The 21,496-nt window shown below is 33.4% G+C and overlaps 1 protein-coding gene across 4 annotated transcripts in view; it reads right to left on the minus strand.

Annotated features, from left to right (window-relative positions):
* Window positions 1–21,496, minus strand: part of NBEA (neurobeachin) — a 477,681-nt gene that overhangs the window by 250,700 nt on the left and 205,485 nt on the right. For all 4 annotated transcript variants that reach the window (XM_032678783.1, XM_032678782.1, XM_032678781.1 and 1 more), the window contains 2 exons: window positions 19,794–19,921; window positions 970–1,031 (listed from right to left, as the gene is read on the minus strand). In XM_032678783.1, coding sequence (XP_032534674.1) covers window positions 970–1,031; window positions 19,794–19,921 — 190 coding nt within the window. The remainder of the gene's footprint in view (window positions 1–969; window positions 1,032–19,793; window positions 19,922–21,496) is intronic.

Genomic DNA, 21,496 nt, shown 5'->3' on the forward strand with positions numbered 1-21,496 from the left:
CAAGTACAGCTATAAACAAGTAATTTTCTTCAATAATAATATAATAAGTTAACCTGGGCATTTTATACACTAACTTGGTTTGAGTTGAACTGGTATTATAATTCTGTGGGGAACCCGGTAAATGAAACATTGTTATGAGATTTTAGAGAAGTGTAAAAACTTGAAAAGTTATTTGGATCTGTTAGGCCATTGTATTTTTCTTATATTTTACAAAATGAACAAAGTTCTTAAATGTTTGCTGATAACCTGTAGTTTAAAGTAAAAGGGTATATATACAAAATTAGCCAATAACACTTCTGTTAAAACAAAAATTATTAAAATTGAGACATAAATAATCCACAGTGTGAGAAATTATTTTAGCTTTGAATTTTTTATTTGTGAAAGCATTTCAAAGCGTTAATTGATTTAGATTTCTGAGAAACGCATTACTGCTATGCTAAACCCTCAATAATTAAACACAGAATCTTTTGAATAGAAATATTAATAGAAATATTCTGCTTCTGTCAGTTCTTGAGGAACACCTAAATCATGTAGCTCTCCTTTTTATATACTGACAGCTACATAAAATATCCAATCAGTTGTCATGTATATCAAAAGTAATAAAGTCAGCACAAAGTAAAATTTTTAAAAATTACTAATTAAAAGACAGATTTTGACATAAAATTATGACAATAGTATTATCCTATTCACATATTCTAAATAAGAACAGGCTTGAAAGAGTTCATACACAGGAAAAATGCATCATGTACATCCATACACTTTTAGAAAACAAATGCAAATATGCTTTGTATACCCTGTGAATACAGAAAATCTATGAAATGCATATTTTAAAAAAATATACAATTTTTATGTTATCAGAAGAGAGTAACTGAAATGTAAGAGTGAAGTAAACTGCAAGATGCAATTATTAGGCTGGCAGCATAGCACTAGGCAAAGAAATTAATACAATCAAAACTAGAAATGTCTTACCTGTGAACAAAGCAGCATAACCAGTTCAACCACTGAAGTACTTGACTTCATACAAACCAGACCTGCAATAAACAGTCAAAAGTGAATTTAAAAGATCAGTGATATTTTGCTATTATAGCTCCGTGGTTTCTGAAATCCATAAAATATGTATAATGTATATTTTTTATCACTCAAACACACTGAAACAAGTTTCAAGCACAATTAACTGACAATTTCAGATTCAAGAATACTTAAATATTCAGAAAGCATCAAAGAATCATCTGGAATAATTTATACCAGTTCAGGACACAAGGTTTGTTAATGAAGAATTTTTGGCCTTCAGCTTAGTTCACTATTTAAATAAATAAATAAATAAATAAATAGATAAATAAATAAATAAATATTGGTATAATCCAAAGCAATTTGCTATATGATAAACATAAGGAAACAAACTTTGAATATTAAATAATGTAAATTCTTATGAATAAACTGATCACTTATTAACAAAGAAAAAAGCCTCTGCTTAGAAATTATTTTAATTTTCAGATGGTAATTGATTATCCTGTAACTGAAAGCTCGAGTATTAATGAAAGAGGCCTTCATGTGAAATCTTATTTTTATTAAACTCACAACCCATAATTTGTAGGGCATACTTCTTAAAACAAACCTTGAATTATGGAGTCTAACTATCACTCATTGTTTTGTAATTAATTTAAATAATACATACCTAATAAGATTGTCACTATGAAATACTTGTTTGTAGCTTTGGAAATGTAAATTTACTTTCTGAGAGAAGGATGTCATATCTAATTATTTAAAAGATGTATTGTAAGGAGACTAGGATGAAATTTCACTTCTGTTAATTTTATATATAGTAGGCTCTGTTATCTAAAATCATCTAGACATTGATATCATGCTTTAGGGCATGAAAACACTTTGTTTGTGTTATGAAAATGGTAAATTCAAAAATATAAAACTCAAGTAAGGACTAAATAGGAGGCTGAAAAGCAAACAGATGTGCTTTAAATAGGTTTCTACCAACACAAATTAAAGACAAAAGCACTCCTACACAATAGCATGTATATTTATTTTGGCCACTAGATAAATACGTTTCTGTGCCTATTTTGCTAACAACCCCATCCTTATTTTATAGTAACACAGAACAAGCTGTAAGAAGCTACTAGGATTCCATTCTATCAGATATATGTGCAGACAGTTAATGAAATAAGAGGCAGATGTGCAAAGCTCATTTAGGGAGACAATTGCTGTAATTGATCAGCTATTCTTATGCTCAAGTGCTAGAAGATCAGAAAGATTAATGAGATACTCATCACCTGCAAGCTACCTCCACTGTTTGAAAGCTGACAAAGAAAATCCAAACAGAAGACTGAACTCTACAGTTAAACCAATGCAGCTAGCACAGACATATCAAATATTTCATCATAGAATGTTGTCTGATGGATTATGAATTCATCTTATATTTTGTAAAACTAAAAAAAATAAAATAAAATAAAATTACCTTTCTGTCCTCAAAATCAAACTTCAGGTGTACTAAAGCATGACTAAGGCAAAATAATGCTCTTGGAAACATATCCCCATGCTACAATCTTCTAAATTTGTACATGCTTTTACTTCTGATTTTACATCGAAAGAACAAATGTATCCAGAATAAGCACCATACACAGTTATGGAAAAACCAACTAAATTACATAAAAATGATTATGTACCAGCAGTAATTTCTTTGCATCTTCACCAGGTTTTCAAAAAGAAAACTTGATGTATATCCTTTACAGAGAAACACAAAAAATTATTAGTTTATGCCATAATTAATTTAATTAGAAGTTCTTTACTGTCAAAGACAGCTGGCATTTTTACACTACCTGTGTAGCCTCAAAGAATATAAAAAAGTTTGGACTGTGGACCAAAACAAATATGCCTAAAATTGCACAAAGATAGAATAAATACTCATGGATTATCATCCAGAAAACAATGATGATCCCGTCCTAATAACACAAAGGTGTAGACATGAGAAAACAGAAGTCTGTTTGAAGGAAGTCATAATTAACTTAGTGTAAAATTATATATTTACAATAATAAGAATTTTTATATAATCTCTCTGACTTTTAACAGCTTGATGATTCTACGGGTTGAAGCAAACTGGTCATCTGACCTAAAATTGATGTCTTATCACTCTTTCTCTGGACATTACTTGATAATTTTTGTATATCACATCTAATCAACTGCAAGCTTGGATGCAGCATTCCAGCATTGGAAAGGAGAATTAAATTGCTTTTGCTGAAATTCATGAAAAGAAAGAGAAGGATACAGAGCTGACAACTAATTAGCATGTCAGCAGGCCCATTAGTTGTAACCAGTTCTGTAACCGCCTGATGAAACAACCCATTGATAATAGCCATTAATACCTCTCATAAAAACGACATTCTAAGAGGCTATTTTTCATGTCCAAAAGAAACAAATAACTATCTTAGAGACTGTAGCACTTTTCACATATGAAAACACAGGGTGAGATAGAAAAGTCTCATAAAGGAAGTTCATGGTGTCAAAGATGTTTGCCTCAGTCTATAGCATAAATTAAGCGTGCAGCACTCTAGCTATAAATAAGCAAAACTGGGAGTAGCCCAGACAGAAAATGGGGAATCCCACACATCTTGATGGGTATGAAAAAGGAAACAGAAACAGAAATACTTTCTATTCATCTTTAAATACTCATACCATAAATTCCTTAAAGTAAAACAGAATACAGGAATGTGAAACATTCATAGCAGGGCCACCATTTCACATTATAAGTTTTTTACTTATCCACCCCCTAATCCTACTTCAGAGACTCCTTCCAGTCAAACCACAAGGGAAAGTGTGTGCCCTCCATTATATGCTTCATTTCCTCCCTCCTAGCTGCTAAGGGTTCTATTGTGCTTCTTCCTATTTTTGCTTGTTCCTGACTGAGCAGACAATATTTGAAATAAATAACGATTTTTTTACTGTTACGTAAAACATAATTAATCTTCAAAGTCTACTGTCAGAGCTGTTGCGCAGTCAATAGCAGAGAATGATAGAAACAGATCAGACCTAATGGAGGACAGATCCATTTCTGCCTATTAGGAAAACCTGTCAAAATGTAATCTCTGGTTTACGAAGATCCCACATCATCAAAAGCTGTAGGAGTAAGTTAAGGAAGAATCACAATCCTTGTCCTGTTTCACTTTTCCTTCATAGACCAGAAAAAAAAAAAAGATAATTTTAATGCTCTTTTGGTTTTTAAATTTGCGCCATCCTCTCTTCTAGGAGTCCAACTTGTGTGAATTACCTCACTGCTTTTGGCATGGCAGAGGAATTAAAATAATTTCCTTCAGTAGACAGTCTATATTCTAACAGGCAAAAATTAAAAAAAAAAGGGATAGAAGAAGTTCTGTTCCCATTTTACAGACAAAAGAGAACACAAAATGGTTAAGGTATCTTCATAAAATCAAATTGACTTTGTAGTATAAATCAGAATAAATATCAATTTTCTAATTAATTTGCTAAGTCCCAAATGCATTATAACTGCATTTATTCTTCCTCTCTCTGTTTTACAGGATTCAACAAGAGATTTTTAGCATGTGTAAAATTTTATTAGTTTTAACATAATAAGAAAAAAAAAGATAAAAACCTTTGAAAAATAATGGCTCTGATTGAAGAGAGCACACAAATTTTCAGTTCTCTTCCCCCTCCTTAACTCTAATGAGAAAAAGTATTCACAACTCAAACTGAAACTGTTGCCTGCATTCTTCAGCTGCAGATAAGTTCTTCCTATACCATCTGTACCAAATGCCATTAGGGAAGCTAATGTAATTACTAAAATACAAGTGGATATTTCCTGCATACAGCGAGGTTAAAAAGGTCACTGTTTAACTGAATGAAGTACGTGCTTTTTGCATTGGCTGTACTCAGTACTTTTCTTCTTGGTCTATGAAACATAGCCATCAAAATTCAGGAATTTGATGGCAACAATGACCACATATATGAATGCAAAAACTGGGAGCATCAAGTGCATGACCTTGGCTAATCTGGAATAAATGATGTATGCCTGCCAATTATCTTGAAATGCTCTGGTTTACTTGACTTCTTTTTCAGTGTTCTTCTGTTGGCCCAAAGACATGATAATTATTTCTTTTCACTATGACTTATTAATGTCTAAAAAAAGATTAATTTCAGCTATACTGTTTTAGTCATGACTGTGGCATTAATGAACTCATGGGTTCAAAACCTCCAAGTCACCATGTTGAACTAGTCAGCATGAATTTCCATTTTGAAGAAATATAATGTAGGCTGATAAAATCAATTTTTAAAAAAATCCTTATGAAATAAGATCATGGGTTTGAACTCCTTTTTATTATTATTAATACAATGTGTGTATGAGTCTAACTTAATACCACCACAATTTCATCTGGTATTTATCAAGGTTTGCCTGCATTTTCTTTCAATGATTTTACTTCGTGTCAACTTAAACCCTTATTGGAACTGGAATCAATTGTTATATTAGCAAAAACAAAAGTTAAATGCTTTTACAGCTCATGTTCAACTAAGAAAAAAAGATGCAATTAACAAAACTTTAGAGCCTGCAGAAATCTTGCACTCAATTATAGCTTCTTCTTATCTGAAAAATCTCAGGTATGGCTAAGTAAAAAGCTTGAGAAAGTTTAATCCATTTAACCCAGTTCACAGAGAAAACTTAGTCTTTATTATTCCTGTATAGCATGTCATCAAAACTACGAAAGCTTTGTATAGAAACGAAAAGATTATGAAAAAATAAACACATGCTGTTATATCCATTATTTTATTAACATGAAAGTGTGTTAAAGGTACCTAGAAATGAGCAAAAGGACCTTAAACTAGAAAAAATAGAAAATCATAAACCACTAAAATTCTCCTTTGTAACTTGTATTTTTGTAAGGTAAGCTATTTTTTATTTCCTAGTGATATAGTCCTCATCTACTTTAAACAAAACTATATTGTTTCAAATTGTTCACTATAATTATGGGTAACTCATACTGTGATATCTCTTCCCATAATACTCAGTTACTTCTGTGCCATGAGACAGAATAGGTACATTCTACCAGTAATTACCACTCACAAATTGTGTTTTCATTTTTGATAGACTATTCCCTTATACTTTGTTCAGCATTTGTTAGAAATGGTACAACAAAGTTCCAAGGACATTTCATGCTAATGACAGAAACTCAAGCACGTTTTGGCTGTGAAAGCACTAGGGAAAAAGTGATGGTGACATTTTGGTTGGAAATGTGAGTTTTCCTTAATATTTATTTGCTCTTTCTAACCACGTTTCTTCTGCCAGCAAAATCTGGTAAATCATTCCTTGAAATATCTTTCTAAATCCAACTTAATATCAAAGAAATAACCTTGGATTCCTTTTTTGACCATTAAAATTATTTGCATAATTTAAATCCACATTTTTCCCTCTTTTCCATAGGCTGTCACTCAGAGAAAACTAGATTCAACTTAATATTTTTAATCAATTATCAAATTGCTATTGAGTTCCCTACAGATCTGAAAAGAGAGAGTATGGAGAGAAAATATAAAGATAGGTGAAAGTAAATGCCAAGTATGTAAAACTTATTCTCAAACAACAGATGTTCTTATTCCAAGCAAAGCAATTATTAGGGGGAAAAAAAAGATGTGTGTTAACAGAATGTAAAGTTTTGCAAGATTACACTCAAAATTGGTTTTAGGACCATACATATGTCACATATTTTGTAGACATTTAAATTACACTAATGGTCTTAATTTACGAAAACCATATTTAAGATTCGAAGAAAGTCTGCAGATGGAAATCACAGCCAGGTTGCAAAATAATTACAACTTTGCTTTTACTAGATGAAAGAAAACACTATTTCAAAGAACATAACTCACTAAAATAACAAAGTCATGGTTATGGATTTAACAATCCCTTCAGCAGCCTTGACTGACATTACCACCAACTCTAGGGACCATGAAGGATGACTGTATTAGTACTCCAGACAATTCTTTGTATGTGTAGATCTCCTTTACAGAGAGACAGAACAGAAGAGTGACACAGAAAAACACAGTGAATGTGAATTTGACTCAGTGCTTTTTAGTTCATCAAGACAGTTATAATTCTTAAAGGATTTTTTTATGATGAAAGACACTGCACAACACAAGCAATATTCTTTGTATCTGGTACCTGGAAATCTAGGAAAGGTATCATCCAAGATATCAAATGAAATACTTTTAAAATATTATCAGAAATCTTTAGGACTCACATCTTAAGATAAACACCTCAAATAAACAGTGACAGATCAACAAAACCCTCCAGATTTTAATCTGATCAAACCCAACTCAAATGGCTCAGCCCTTTTAGTCAAATTTGTAAAATAAAACAGATCTTATTACTAGGATAATATTTAAAAGAATAAGAATGTTATGTAACAGTTTCTTGAGTTATTTTATTATAGTGAGAAAACCTATACTTCTTCACCACTGCAGTTACTAAAAAGGAATCTAAATGCAGACTATAAAACATCCAGATGGAATCAGAGAATGGCAAAAACCCTTGAGAGTATACCCACAGAGGGAGGATTTATTATAATGTATACATGATTTAGTTTTTAAAATTACAGACTTTCATACTGTAATCCCATGAGCTGTAATGACATTGACAAAACTGTTGCTGGTGCCACAGTATTCTGAAGAGTCCAGCCCTATGCAAACCTGTGGATTTTTTGACAATTTTCCATTAGTGTAATGGGATGCAGAAATTTTCATCCATCAAATGAGAAGGAGATCATTTCATCTATAAAATAAAAGCCACTTGCACTGTTCAGTTTAATACAGTTTAATATTTTCAAAACTGATCCAGTTTTTCATTTAATGCCTGTGGTAATTTTTTATTTGGCCAGTGGTCCACTGGAATTTACTCAATATATGCATTTGTGTTTCCCTGTCACTCTCATAAAACAGTATTTCTTTGGTCAGATCTCTTTCCAAATATCTGGTTTGACACAGTGAAATAAGATGCTTATCCAATTGCTATACTAGAACCTAAAATTTACATCAATCTATCATGTATCAATTGAAAAATTGTTCTAATCAGCATTAATAACACAGAAATATTATTTTCATATAAAAGAATTTAACACAAATGTTAGTTACAGGAAAACAATTCCCCGTTAAATTTAGGTGAGGTATTTTTTTTTTAATGCTATTATACTTATTATTTGCTAAATTTAATTTTTAAATGAAACGTATTTCCTTCTCCTAAAATACTCTTCTAGTGTTTGGGTGAAAACATCCAAACCAGAGATCACACTGCACTGCAGCTGATCAAATTAAAATATCTCTAATCTTGAAAATGTCTAAAATTGAACCACTGCTTTTCTGTTGAAGTGTACTTCAGTTTCTGGTAGACTTGAGTAACTTATAAACATTTTATTTCTGCAGAAGCCTGGAAGAACTAAAAAAACCCAACCTAGAAAATCCAAACCTCTTATTTATCTAGAAGGAATCTCAATGAAAAGCATTGCATTTTTTCCCCCAAACCCAACAGTCCACTGTGAAAATCAAAAGATGATCGGGAAAGTCTTCTCATTTTCCTCTTTATACTAAGATATTATTCAAATAATATCTTAAAGTTTTGAATAAATTTCTGCCACAGCTGCTGCCCAGGATATTTTATTTCAATTGAAGGAATAATAAAAAAAAAAAAGATAATGGGTAAAGACATTCAAAAGTTAACTTAAAATGCAAAAATTTAAAAGATTTTTCTAATTTTGTCATGTATTATTTTCCTAAGATGTCATTTCTTTCCTGATCAATCTGCTAAGTTTATGATTAAATTTGTAGAAAGATTTCTATATGGAAACAAGTGATACCAAAGAAATATTCACATATTCAAGAAATTGCCACATATTCAATACATATGGAAAAATGAAGCTGTTCTGAGATTCTATATTCTACTGATCCCTCAAAATTTTCTCATTTAAATGAAGAAAAATCTACCCCTCCTTTCTACTTTTTTCTGTGTCCTTCACCTCCTTTCAAATCTGTGTTACAGGAAATACATTTTCAAAGTTTTACCTCAATAGTAAATTATTTTCAAAGAACTATACAAGCAGAAATAAGAATATTAATTTCACTCACTGACACAAGCAAACGTTTATACTTCATATCTTCGCTACACCTATGGTGCTTTCTCCTCATCTCAAGAACCTTTTCCAATTATTTCTGAAGCTGTCAAAAGTGATATCCTGGGCAAATTGATCACAGGTATGACGTCAGGAATATAATTATTTCTGGAATTACTCAATGTTATATTTTCCTTAGGTATGAATTTTTATTTTTACTCCTGAAGTTTATCAACTTTTTCTTAGCTTCAGTCTATAACTTTTTCCTATTTGACGCCGTTTTCTGCGCTTATTTATTCTTTTTTTTTTTTTTCTCTCCTCTTTTTGTAAACATAGGAATTGGCCTTTGTTTTCTTCTTGCTACTATTTCCTTCTAGTTCTTTATTACATTTTTTTCCTATTATTATGGGAGGTACTATCATCATGGCATGACACAACTGAAACGTGCGTGGTGAATGATAAAAAAGGCTGGTGAGAAAAGGTTAAGCTGCACAGCAATAAACCCACTTACTCTTTACTGGTCCTCCTTACTTCCTTATATTTCTTCTCTTTGGCAACCTTGGGGCCACACTGAGTGAACCAGCGCAGCCACAAATGGGAAGTATAACAGAACTTCAGAGAGCTCATGTAAGTTCCTAAATTTCTAAGGTCAAGATGACCATTATTTTAACTAGCTGTGATCTCCTGGAGAGCAAAACTAATTTTTGTATCTAGTTGAGCAAAGTGTTGGTAAACTAATATTTTTTTATATGATAAATGTTTTCTGAGAATTCGATAACAAAGAAAAAAAAATCTCCCTTTCCAAGCTGAACTTTGCTGACCTTATTTGGCAGCCATCAGATCTTGCTCCTAACCTGAAGCCCTACTGACAAATGGTAATCATTCTGAAACAGTGTCTCTCAAAACAAAGAAACATACCACAGTCATAGATCTCTTGAAATAACTTGTATTTCTCATGTTTCAGTTTTCTTTATTTACTTGACAGTAACATTGTTATGGACTCTCCCTAGACCTGCTTTGACATCACTTTGCCGTCTTAATTTGACATATCACAACTGTCTCTGTTGTCTGACGAGTTCTTTCAGCATGAAGGTTTCTCATTGCAAGAAAATTTTCAGACAACAAGTATAAAGAGACCAAATCATAAAACTCCATACACCATCAAACAAAAATAAGATATAAGAGAATAGATGTTTAGCAGGTTGGAGGGGTTTTTTTTGAGGGACATAAAATTTAACATAACGCTGCGCTGAACACAGTAAAGATATAGTATCTTAGTTCTTGCAAAAATAATCCCAAACCTGAATGGAGTCTGTTAATATATAGATAAATCAAGCTTGATGGTTCATTAAGGTTTATGTTATAATTAACATTTTTTTCCTATCAAGAAGGGCTCTATAAACAACTATTTTTTTAAGATTCAAGTGGAGTTTCTCAAGTTAAGTCCAGAGTTCGTGTGCAATATTCTTTTTCTAAGTCTTGAAAATTTTGTCACTAATTAAAATGTTTCTTCTGCATCATAAGAACAGGTGATAAGTAGACACAGAGTTAAGGAATATAGAAGGAAAAACTGTGACCAGCCCCAGTGAGATGAATTTTGTAAATAACCTGTACATAGAGCTCAGGCTGCATGAAGAAAGATCATTAGACTATTCATGAGAAATACATCTTTCAGGGCAAACCATGATACAGAGATGTCATTTGCACCCTATAGATTATCACAGTTAGGTAGTTCTCTGGAAAATATTGCCAGTATAATAAAGTAGATTGATTCCACTTTTAAGCCTTTAGAGGACAAGGGGTGGGGTAAATACCAGCCTAACTGTTTCAAGTCCAAAATCAGGCAGAGTCTCCTGCTGAGTTCTGAATGATGAATTAAGTGGAATAAGAACCAGAGAACCTCTGCCTGTGGGGAGCTTCAGTCTCAGCATGAACATCCTGTAGATACTGAATACCTTTTTGGCATACCACCTCGTTTTTCTTTGGACCTGGACAGTGGAGGAGAAAGTAATAAGGGCGGAAAAGGTGGCTGTTCTCAAAAAAAATAAAATTTTACAACTTAATCCAGTGTTACCATACAGCACTGCATTATACCTGATATGATGAGTCCACCTACAGGTTGTGTTACAGCAGTGCCTGTACATGTTAAGAACTTTCTCCAGAATCTTTTAAAAATTATTTCCTTGAAATAACTTTAAATAGGTCTCTTGCTACCTTTTTTTTATTGTTGTGGCAGGAAAACTTACTAAAAAGAAAATTACTTTCCAGTAAAGCTGAAAGTTAGAAGAAGAAGAAAGACAGAAGGACACCTGACCTGGATGGTGTCAACAAAGGTGGACTATGAAGACATCAGAGAGGGTATTCTTCTAGAGTTCTAAGGCAAAAAGACCGGTCTTTTCCAGGTCTTATGTCTTGAAACTGGAATACAGGCTACTAGTTTGAAAAAGAAACTTGTGAGAAAGTGGTTAATACTGCTGAAGGTAAGTGGGACACAAGGATCACAACTAACTCCTTTTCTTGCTCTTTAAAGGCTCTAGTATTTTTGTATTTTCTTATGTGCTTTAAAAGAACAGCAATTGGCACTCTTTGGTTTCTAATAATAAAATTTTTATAGTAGCACTTTCAACAGTTATATAGTAACTTCAAACATCCAGTGGATTATAAATTTTCAAGGATGACTTTCAGAGCTTCTTTCCAGCAAACCTGACTACTTTACAGTTACCAGCTTTTGCTTTCCTAAGTTCATTTATTTATTATTATTTTTATTTTTTACAGCTGCACTCTCCTAACTGAACTTTCCAATTAGTCTCACATTTTCAGTAATTATTTTTCTTCATTGGCAATGCAAAAGAACAACACCAATTTCTGTTTAATGGGAATACCGTAAGTTTTGGCTTGTAAAGATATCTTGATTATTAATCAATGTAATAATGATAATATAATTAACAACATATAATCCGAGTGCCAGCAATTTCTACTCTTAAGTTACACTGGGACCACACAAGTCAAAGACAGAGGAGAGGGCATGAGCAGTTAACCTCTGTTCCATAGTCTAATACATCTTAGTAAGTGTCCAACTCATTAGACAGGGATCGAGTGGCTCATATGTGTAATTAATTATTGGCAGGTTTACTTTCAAAAAGGTGCCAGATGCTATGCATTTCCTAGTTGCTATCTGGATCTCTGAACTATAATGTTTCCTGCCATGTTAAACATCTGTTCAGAACATACTTCTGCACACAGGAACTTCAGTAAATCAAAAGTTAAATCTTCAAAATCAAATGTATGTGTATCCTCTTTCTGGTGTTTGTAATGATATTCCTTTAAAGGTGTCATAAAGGAACACTATGTGAAAGAAGAATGTTCTGTAACTGATGTTGGGGTCATTATAGTTTGAAGATTTCAATGTGGGTAAATAACCTGCTCTTCAGTTCTCCTCTGAATTGGCATCTGTCTTGTTACTACTAGCATACTCTGAAAAACTGTGGAAGTTGCAAAGCTTTGAACCTTGACTGTGCTGGAGCATGTGTAGATAAATAGGCAGATTTGACTATCCACTTAACACTTCGGCATTTCTTTGTCCCTATCACACAGACTTTTGGAAAACTAGTGTTGTTTTCTGTCTCTATGTGTATCTGACTCATTGATATGTTTAGTAAAATCCATGAGCAGTTCCAAAGTGTGTGCACAAACATGAGCACACTGTGGAGCCTGTCATTAAGATACTATGAGCTAATCATACCAATCATAGAGAGAGAATTTCTTACAACAAATTTCTGACATGGTTATAAATCGCAGTTTGAAATTCATTAACATTTTTTCCTGTTTATGAATGGATTACAACATGTGTGGGCAGGATTTCAATCAGCAGCAGTATTTTAAATTATACCCATTGGAGGATTTCATGCCCTGTTTCAAAATGACCCATTGTTTTCCTCATGATAAAACCCTAATCTTGCCAATTACTTGCAGAAATTCATAAAGTAAAAAAGGAAAATATATAAACTTTACACTTACTGAAGAAAATCATTATCTGTAATTCATTATTGTTCCAACCTCTTTATCTAAACAGGGCTTATTTTCAGGCAGTAGTGTGATTTCTCTGAGATGTTTTTGTGACTGTTTACAGAGAAGATAAAAAGAAATTTATGAATAGGAATTCTACTAGCATCAATTCAGGAAACCTCTTATAGAGGACTAGGTCAGGAAATTCACTGGATTTATCTGCACTGTGCTAAATATCTAGCATCACCTCTTCCTAGACAGAAAAGAAGGTACACTGAGACACCTAGGGCACATGGAAAGGAAAGACTGGGATGTGGCAGGGTAGAGAAGAAATACATTATGAACTCCTTAGCCTTGAAAACAAATTCAGAGTTCCCGACTCCATGAGATTCCTTATCCTGATTTAACAGAGTGATCATGTCCAGGGATTCACACATAGAGAATGACATTAGCCTGACCTCTCCGCAGAGTTTTAACATTCACCTTGATTTCTAAAAGGGATTCTCTGATGCCTAGTAGGGTTGAGTTCTACCACTCTCTCAGTCTCCCATTATCAATTGCTTTCCTGTTCCTTATGCTGCAATACCCATAGTATTGTACCAATACAGTATATGACACAGCTGCAAATAAATTGGATGAGATTTTTTTAAGTTACTATTCAGTTTTCCATTTCTTCACTAAATGTTGATGGCATACCCCAAACAATAGTGCAGAGCAAATGCTGAATCTGATTAAGAAACACACATGTAACTACTGCCTCACCCAAGAAATTATAGGGTATCTTTTCTTTAAACAGATATTTTTATTTGTGAATACTGTGTAAAAATCGCATCTTTTAAGCAAACTCTGTTAAACTGGCTGAAACTGGTCAACATGTTGAAAAGTTATCAAGAGAGTTAAAGGCTGATCCTCCTCAACCAATGTGATCAACACTGGCCATCTTTGATGCCTCAAGGGAAGATGATATATTCCCAACTGCTTCTACAGTTGAGATGCAGTCAACTGCAGAACAAGGAAAAAACCCACTGTTTTTATTGATTTCTGAGGGTGGCTAGCTGGCACTGACGTACACCTGTCTACGACCATGTGAACAGATGCAGTCATGGCAATGTTAAGGCAATTTAGGGTAAATGGAGTCTACCATTCTTTGCAGGATATGGCACAGAGGAAATGGGGGTTCACAGGCTCCAAAACCACAAAGAAGTTCAAAACCATCCTGCAAACACATGACATTTTTCCCCTTGAGAAGCCGGCTTGAAGACTCCATTTAGAAAGAATGTTTAAAACATCATAAAGACTACAAGTAACATTGATCACAACACTTGAGGGTAAGCCCTATTGAAGTTTTCCATTATATTTACCCTCATTAGGCATTCTGTTGGTAGAAAGGCTAAGACATCCTGTAGTATTTAACTTCTTTTTATCTCTTCCCTTTGGTATATTGAACAAATCAAGCTCTTTACATTGTACTTTGTGGATTTTATCTCCCTTCCATCAATCACTCTTGTGCCCTTCTCTTTTGTTCTCTCTGCAATGGGTATGTATCACTCTTGAAGTACTGACTACAGAACCAGATAGTAGGAGTTTTACTGAAGTTGTGCACAGAAATGAAATCACCTCTTCATCTTCAGCATTGTACAAATCTTCGTTGCCTCAGCACTGAGCTAAGGAAGCCAAGTATCCCAATTATTTTGGTAATCCGTACATTGTTTGCGTAGTTTTGTCCATCAGCTCCTACCCTACAGGTATAGTCTATGTTCTTTGCTCCTAAGAACTGGACTCAGCCTCTGAGTGTGTTGAAATCTGGCTTTTTTGACATATGTCTCCAGTGGAATGCCTTTGCTTCTCATTTTTTATATTCCATCTAAGCACTTAGTTTTGCCAGAAACAATTCTGCACCTTAACAAAGACTGTTAATAAAAATAGCAAAATAGGATCAAAAAGTTGGTTATAGAAATTTCAGCAATATGGATAGCTTAAGGTTTCATTTGCATGCTCTTAATTCCAGCTAATACAAATTTTAAAATCATAACATTATTTATTTATTCCTTTTCCCTCTTACTTGCTAATATTTATTAATTTATTTCTTTTGTTCAGAATGTTGGCTACATGCTGTGCTGCAGACTGGTAGAGCAATTACCATGAGTCTAATTAGTTGAAAGAAAGCATGCCTGGACACACAAACAAAAATATATTGGATGTGGCAGAGTGAGATAAAAGAATGAGAGAATCATATGTACAGGAGGAAAAAAAGTTCTGCAAAAGCATGCATTTCCCTACGTTATAGCAGCTGTGCTCCTGAGTACAATACAAAGGTTCTGAAAAGTTTCTTAGAGAAACCAAGGGCCATGTTAAGCACCAAAAAAGTAATTGTTCCCCAGAAAGTATAAGGGATATTTCCAGATTACATAGTTTCTTAGGAAAATGGTTGCTCTGGTTTTCCTCATGCAAAACTCAGTATTGTTCAAGGAAATAAGAAACTAATCACAGTATTGGTAGATGCTACAGTGATGTCACACTTGTCTTTTAAAGCAGTGTCATTTAGCACTCAAGTTCTATCCGTGGTTTCAAAAGGAATGTTTTGGGCAATTTTTCAATTGTTTCAAGAAGCCTCCTGTCAAACAACATTCAAAGCTAGTCCATCATCACTTCTACTGAATATTTTCACAGGGCCACGTGGCGAGTTAATGAGGAGAAACAGATTCTGCTCCTATCAGTGCAAAACCATTCCCTGTTTCATCTGATTTGAACTGTGCGTGTATTAGAAATATATCAAATGTAAGCCAAAGAATTCGTAAGACCTCTTTCGGAGAAGGGTTACCTGGCTACCCAGCTAATGATACAGGAAAATATAACCATTGGTGATGTTCGTTTGGTATCTTACTAAAGAGAAGGGAAAGCATTCTATGTGACTACGTTTCAATCGTGGACCTATTCTTACAGTTCAAGACACTCCAAGAATAGCTGTAGTGAAAATATTTTTACCCATCTGTGCTTGACAAGAAGAGGATATAGCTTTTCTTTAGTCTACAGATCAGATTACATTTGCCTGTAACATTTTCGCCTAAAAGCTAGAATGTTGTAATGCACTTTACATGGAGGGAATTTGCAGACCATATGGAAACCAGAGTTAGTGAAAACATATCTGTGCAAGTGTTAAATGGAACTCCACAATGAGCACTGCTAAGCTCAAATATGTGACCTACACATATTGCATGTTTGTTTCCAATTAGTTTCTATACGGACGATTTTAACCTTTGCAACTTCTGTTCTCTGAGGCATTGAAAGAACCTCAGTTGATGAACCGCAGCAGTGTTGGGCTGGTTTTCATACACTCTGTTTGAAGCTATTTGCATTCAATTGCAAATCAGTCCTTTTTAACCCATCATTGAGGATATTTTCCACTTTAAAAATATTCTCAGAACTTGATGAAACATTTGAAAATTAGCTGAGTGTGATACTTTTGGAGAAAGAACTGGTTTTGGAAAAAGGAGCAAGTAACTATTTTAGTAATTAGTAATTTAGTCATTTTAGTAAGTAAATACATGACTCTTCATCTATATATTTACCAATAAATATATTCTGCCATGTCAGATTACTACTTGATAGGGTTCCTCTGCTACCAGTCACATTTGGGCATTTACATGAACAAACAAGAAAAACTAACAATTTTGAGTATGAGTGGTCTTAGTTTTTGGTGTAGACTAACCAGATCATTACAGCCTATTCATTTCAACTCTAATCAAAGCTTAAGAAGCCCCTTAGATATTAAGTATAATTTACTCAAACAAAAAATCAGCCAGTCTTCCATGGCACAGAATGATGATACAAGCTAAAGGAAGATGAGGTGGCAGGATATGACTACGAGATTTTTCACCAAAAGTTTGAGGCAGCTGAACTACTACAAAAAGGTGAAATCATAACTAAGTGATACGCACATTTCCAAAAATATATTAACAATACCTGTCTTAAAGCATCAGATATTCTGGAAAGTTTGCATAATTAACCTGGTTTAGAAGAATTAAAATTAATTTTGTTCTCTGTGCTCTCCAGTATGCAAAACCTCAGCTACAAAAGTGTGGATATTCTTACCAATCTGAAAATGATTTAGTATCATGCACAAGAGCGCTAGAGAGGGCTTCAGGAAAAAGCACATGCCATTGAGGATGCCTGACAGTGTTCAGATTTTAGCAAAATCTGATAGGTAAGACTTCATACCATAAGGAGGTTTTGAAAAACAGCAAAGGATGGAAGGTATTACTATGTGTCAAGCTTGAATAATCAGAAAAAAAGGACATGCTTCAGAGAACATAACAGACAGTTACTTTTTTAATGGTGATCAATTTGGAAAACAGAGAGTGCCTTAAGACTTAATTATATAAAGTTTATTTGCTCCTTTTTGACTGTTATTACTAAAATCTTTACATATAAAGCAACAAATTAAACTATTTCATATAAAACTGTCATGCTAATTACTGCTTGCCAGTAAAAAAAATCAAATTTCAATTATCAAAGCCCCACAGGATTTCAATGTACTCACGTATCTTGAATAACGTCACTTAAAACCTGTTTTGTAGAGTCATTACCTGGAGAGCACTTTTAAGTACTTCAAGGACCACCACTGGCTTTCAGTAAGCAATGACAGGAAATTTCTCAAAGTAAATCAGGTATCAGACTAGGAGAGAATTTAGAATTCTCTTTTAAATTCAGTTCAGTTGAGATCAAGGGTCTCATACAGGCAATGAAGAAAGAAAAGATGAGAAGTATACAATGACTAAAAAAGCATCTCTATGAATTCTTTGCTATGAAGTAAAAAAGCAAAACTATTTCATAGGGAGTAAACAGAAATTCAAGTCCTACAAAATAAAAATCTATGATGTGCTTAGACTTTTTCTATACAGATTATTATTTCAATATCTTGGAGGAAAGGACTGGTTTTTACAAATAAGGAATGAGAGAGAGTGATTGAAGAGAAGGTTAGATATAACATTAAGGAAACGTGATGCAGAGGACACTACTTGTTTTGGAACTTGGTGTTTGGTTTGTAAACAAAACAGTGTTTTCTGAGACTGAACTGGGAGGCTGAGTCATAGATGGGGCAAAATCTGGAATGACATTCCAAGTGATTATCAGAAGCATGCTACAGCCAACGTAACATGTATTCTCTAGATAGGCAGTGAGATAAAATACTGCTGTACAGTTGTGAGGTTGCTGTGGCCTCTAGCTTTTCATTCTTTGTTATATCCTCGGAACTGTTGTAGCCTTGTTCATGCTATGAATCTGACCAAAAGACAAAATTAGAACAGCACTGATGAAGAATTTTTTTAATCTATAAAAGAACTCAGGTGAGACCAAGACAATTTTAGTTGTATTGTAAAAAAACTATAGTACCATTAATCAATTGCCAAATGGAAAAGGATAATGGAAGGATAATGCAACCAACTTCACTAAGAGATTTAAGAATGTAATCCATCAAATATCTTACAGTCATCCCAATGTGCATCTCAGGTCATTAACTTCAGGTGTCATTAAGTGAGAAGTGCAACTTACTCACAGCTATAAAATTAACAGTATAAAATACCTGAAACTTCTGTGAATTACTACACCATTCCTTGGTATTATTAAATAATAGTATTATTAAACAATAAGAAGACAAAAAAAGAAAAGGCTCTTTAGAAGATTTCAGTTACAATATGCAAATATTTCTAGTAACAAGGGCCAACACTGTGAGGAATAATAACTGAGTCCACAGAAAAACTGCACACTAATGTTTACATAAAACATATGAATAATAGAAGGGGTTTTGGAATTTGAACACAAAGTTTTATTTTCTTCTGTGTAGATCTTCACATATTATAAACCTTGCCTTAATGAGACTTTTTCTCTCAATAAACAGCACTACTGTGTGTAAGAACAATTTGGAAGGAAAAAGTTTACTTGGCAGAACATATTCCTCTGAATATACGATGTGGGAGCAGGGCATGCTCATTCAAATTCCGCCTTCACTGTTTTAACTGCATTAGTAGTGATTCATTACTTTCTGCATGAGATTTCCATATTTGGACTTTCTGCATAATTTCTGCATTACTTGCTGCTTCATTTATGAGGCAAATTTTCTAACTGTGAAGTAGTAAAGACAACAAATAAAAGCCCTAAAAAATCCTTGAAGGTGTTCAAGGATACTTTTCTTTAAAAGTCTTCACTTTTTATTCCTCTCTAGGGACAACTCTTTATCTGTCTGTGTGAATCAAACAAACCTACCTCAGGAACTAACATCCCTACCAAATACAGATATATTCATCAATAATGTTGGAGCACGGTCTTCCTTTTACTTTCTTCTAATGGAATTGATTATACTTTTTAATTGTATTTTTCACTATTTTCTCAAAGTCAGGCTGAAGCACTGAATTATTCTGAAGAGGGAAAGGCAAACTATAGAGAGGTTCTTGCATTCTGAGCTACAGGATGTGTCTTTACAGAGCAATCTCAAGGAAAAAAGGGTTCCAAAATTATCACTTTTAATTTCTTTGAATGAAATGAAATGCAAGGAATTGAAATCACAACATATTAAGAACCGATTATTTATCAAAAATAGTTACATAAAGTCTAGTGAAACTGAAAAATTGTTCATATCAGAAGATTAATAGTTAAAATAATATAATCTTATAACAGAAACAGTACCTTCAATCAGTAGCTCTTGTCCATGACTGCCCAACAATGTTCGGGACAGGAAAGGGGCAAAATCAACAAAAATTTCTCGTAGGAGAGGGGCCACTTTTTCTAAGGCTCTTTCAAGCTTTGCAGTGATACTGTGAAAAAACAGAGACCATGATTGGAAGAATATTTCATAATAGAAGTTAAAAAATTATTTCAAATCATACCTGTTTTTAAAAGTTGCTGTAAGCTTCTTCAGAAAAGAGGATGATCATAATTTGTTTAAACGTTACAGTTTTTAAATGGCTTTAAGTAAATGGAAATGCCATGTCAGCAGTGTGTCACCCCCATAAATTCTACAGCATTTGCAGAGTACTCCAGAACAAGTAAAATTTTTACTCTCATTTTCAAACATGACAAGAACAATGCCAGATATTCAAGTTAAGTCTATTTCACCTATCTCAGCTTATCCACATCTCATAATTTTATATACATTTGAAAGCTTGAAAAGAGAGCTCTTTTATTAGCTCAAAACAATCACAAGCAACTTGCTTGTTTGTTCAACATTTGCTATTGCAAGGAAGTATCTGAGAAAGCATTCTAGCAGATATCAAGAGAACCAATAAACTTTTCTTCAACTTTGAGGGAAAATGATCACTTTGCCTTGGCATTTATATTTCTCTGCCTCCTGAGACTCTTTGAAGCATGGTATGGTCCTTAATTTCTCCTTGTGTTGTGACTTCTGTTTGCTTCTTAAATACCAGAAATAATATTTCTTTGTCTGGGAATACAAACCTAGCAAAAAGTATGAGAACATCAGCATGCTAAGGGTTGTAATGTTTAAGGGTCTTTCTTCCCTTTTAAACTTGACAAAGTGTAACACTTTTGCCCTCTGGAACTCTTATGCCAAGGTTAAAAACCTGAGGTGTTATCTTAAAGAAATAAACTGTTACTTTAAAATGGAAAGGAAATTACATACATACCCTAGTCTACTAAGAATTTTTGCTGTTCTTTTTAAGATTGCTGGGTTTTCATTGTGTTTGCATTATGGCACCAAAATATTGGCATTTAAAAATGCAGTTATAGGAAGAAGTAACATTTATTGACGGAATATAAGAGAATGATCACTGACATTTAAATTTTATACTTTATCTACTATCTATAAACACCAAATAAATGTAGACATTTTAATTCAGATCACGTGAAGATCCCTACATTTAAAAAGAAAGCTGACATTATAAACACATTGGAAGTTTTCCTTCATTAGCATAAAATTACTTTACTGAACTTCTGTAGCTTATTTTCTTTTAGTGTGCTGCTATTTGATTTGAAATTCAGATATTGATTTTCTAATACCCTAAAGGATGGATTCATATCACCAGCCTTTGTTTTAAAAGAGTATTTGAAGTAAATTTCACTGTGGTAAAGCCTCTAGTGACAAAGCTGAAAAAAATTCAAATTCCAATGTTTTTAAATGAATATCAATTTTTATTTAAGAATCAAGTAATACTGGAGGTGTGGATATGCTATTAACAACACCTTGGATGAGCTACTAATAAACACCTTATTAGCAAATGGGCAGCCGATGGATCTTGTTTACAATGGGCACATTAATGGTCAATTTGGAATAATATTCTGTGAAAAAATGCGATCAAATGTTAGTACTTTTAAAAAATGCATATCAAAGGACAGAAATTGATATTTAAATAGAGAAAGAAGAAAAAAATGCT

This window comes from Chiroxiphia lanceolata, chromosome 2 (assembly GCF_009829145.1).
Source record: "Chiroxiphia lanceolata isolate bChiLan1 chromosome 2, bChiLan1.pri, whole genome shotgun sequence".
Lineage (NCBI taxonomy): Eukaryota > Metazoa > Chordata > Aves > Passeriformes > Pipridae > Chiroxiphia > Chiroxiphia lanceolata.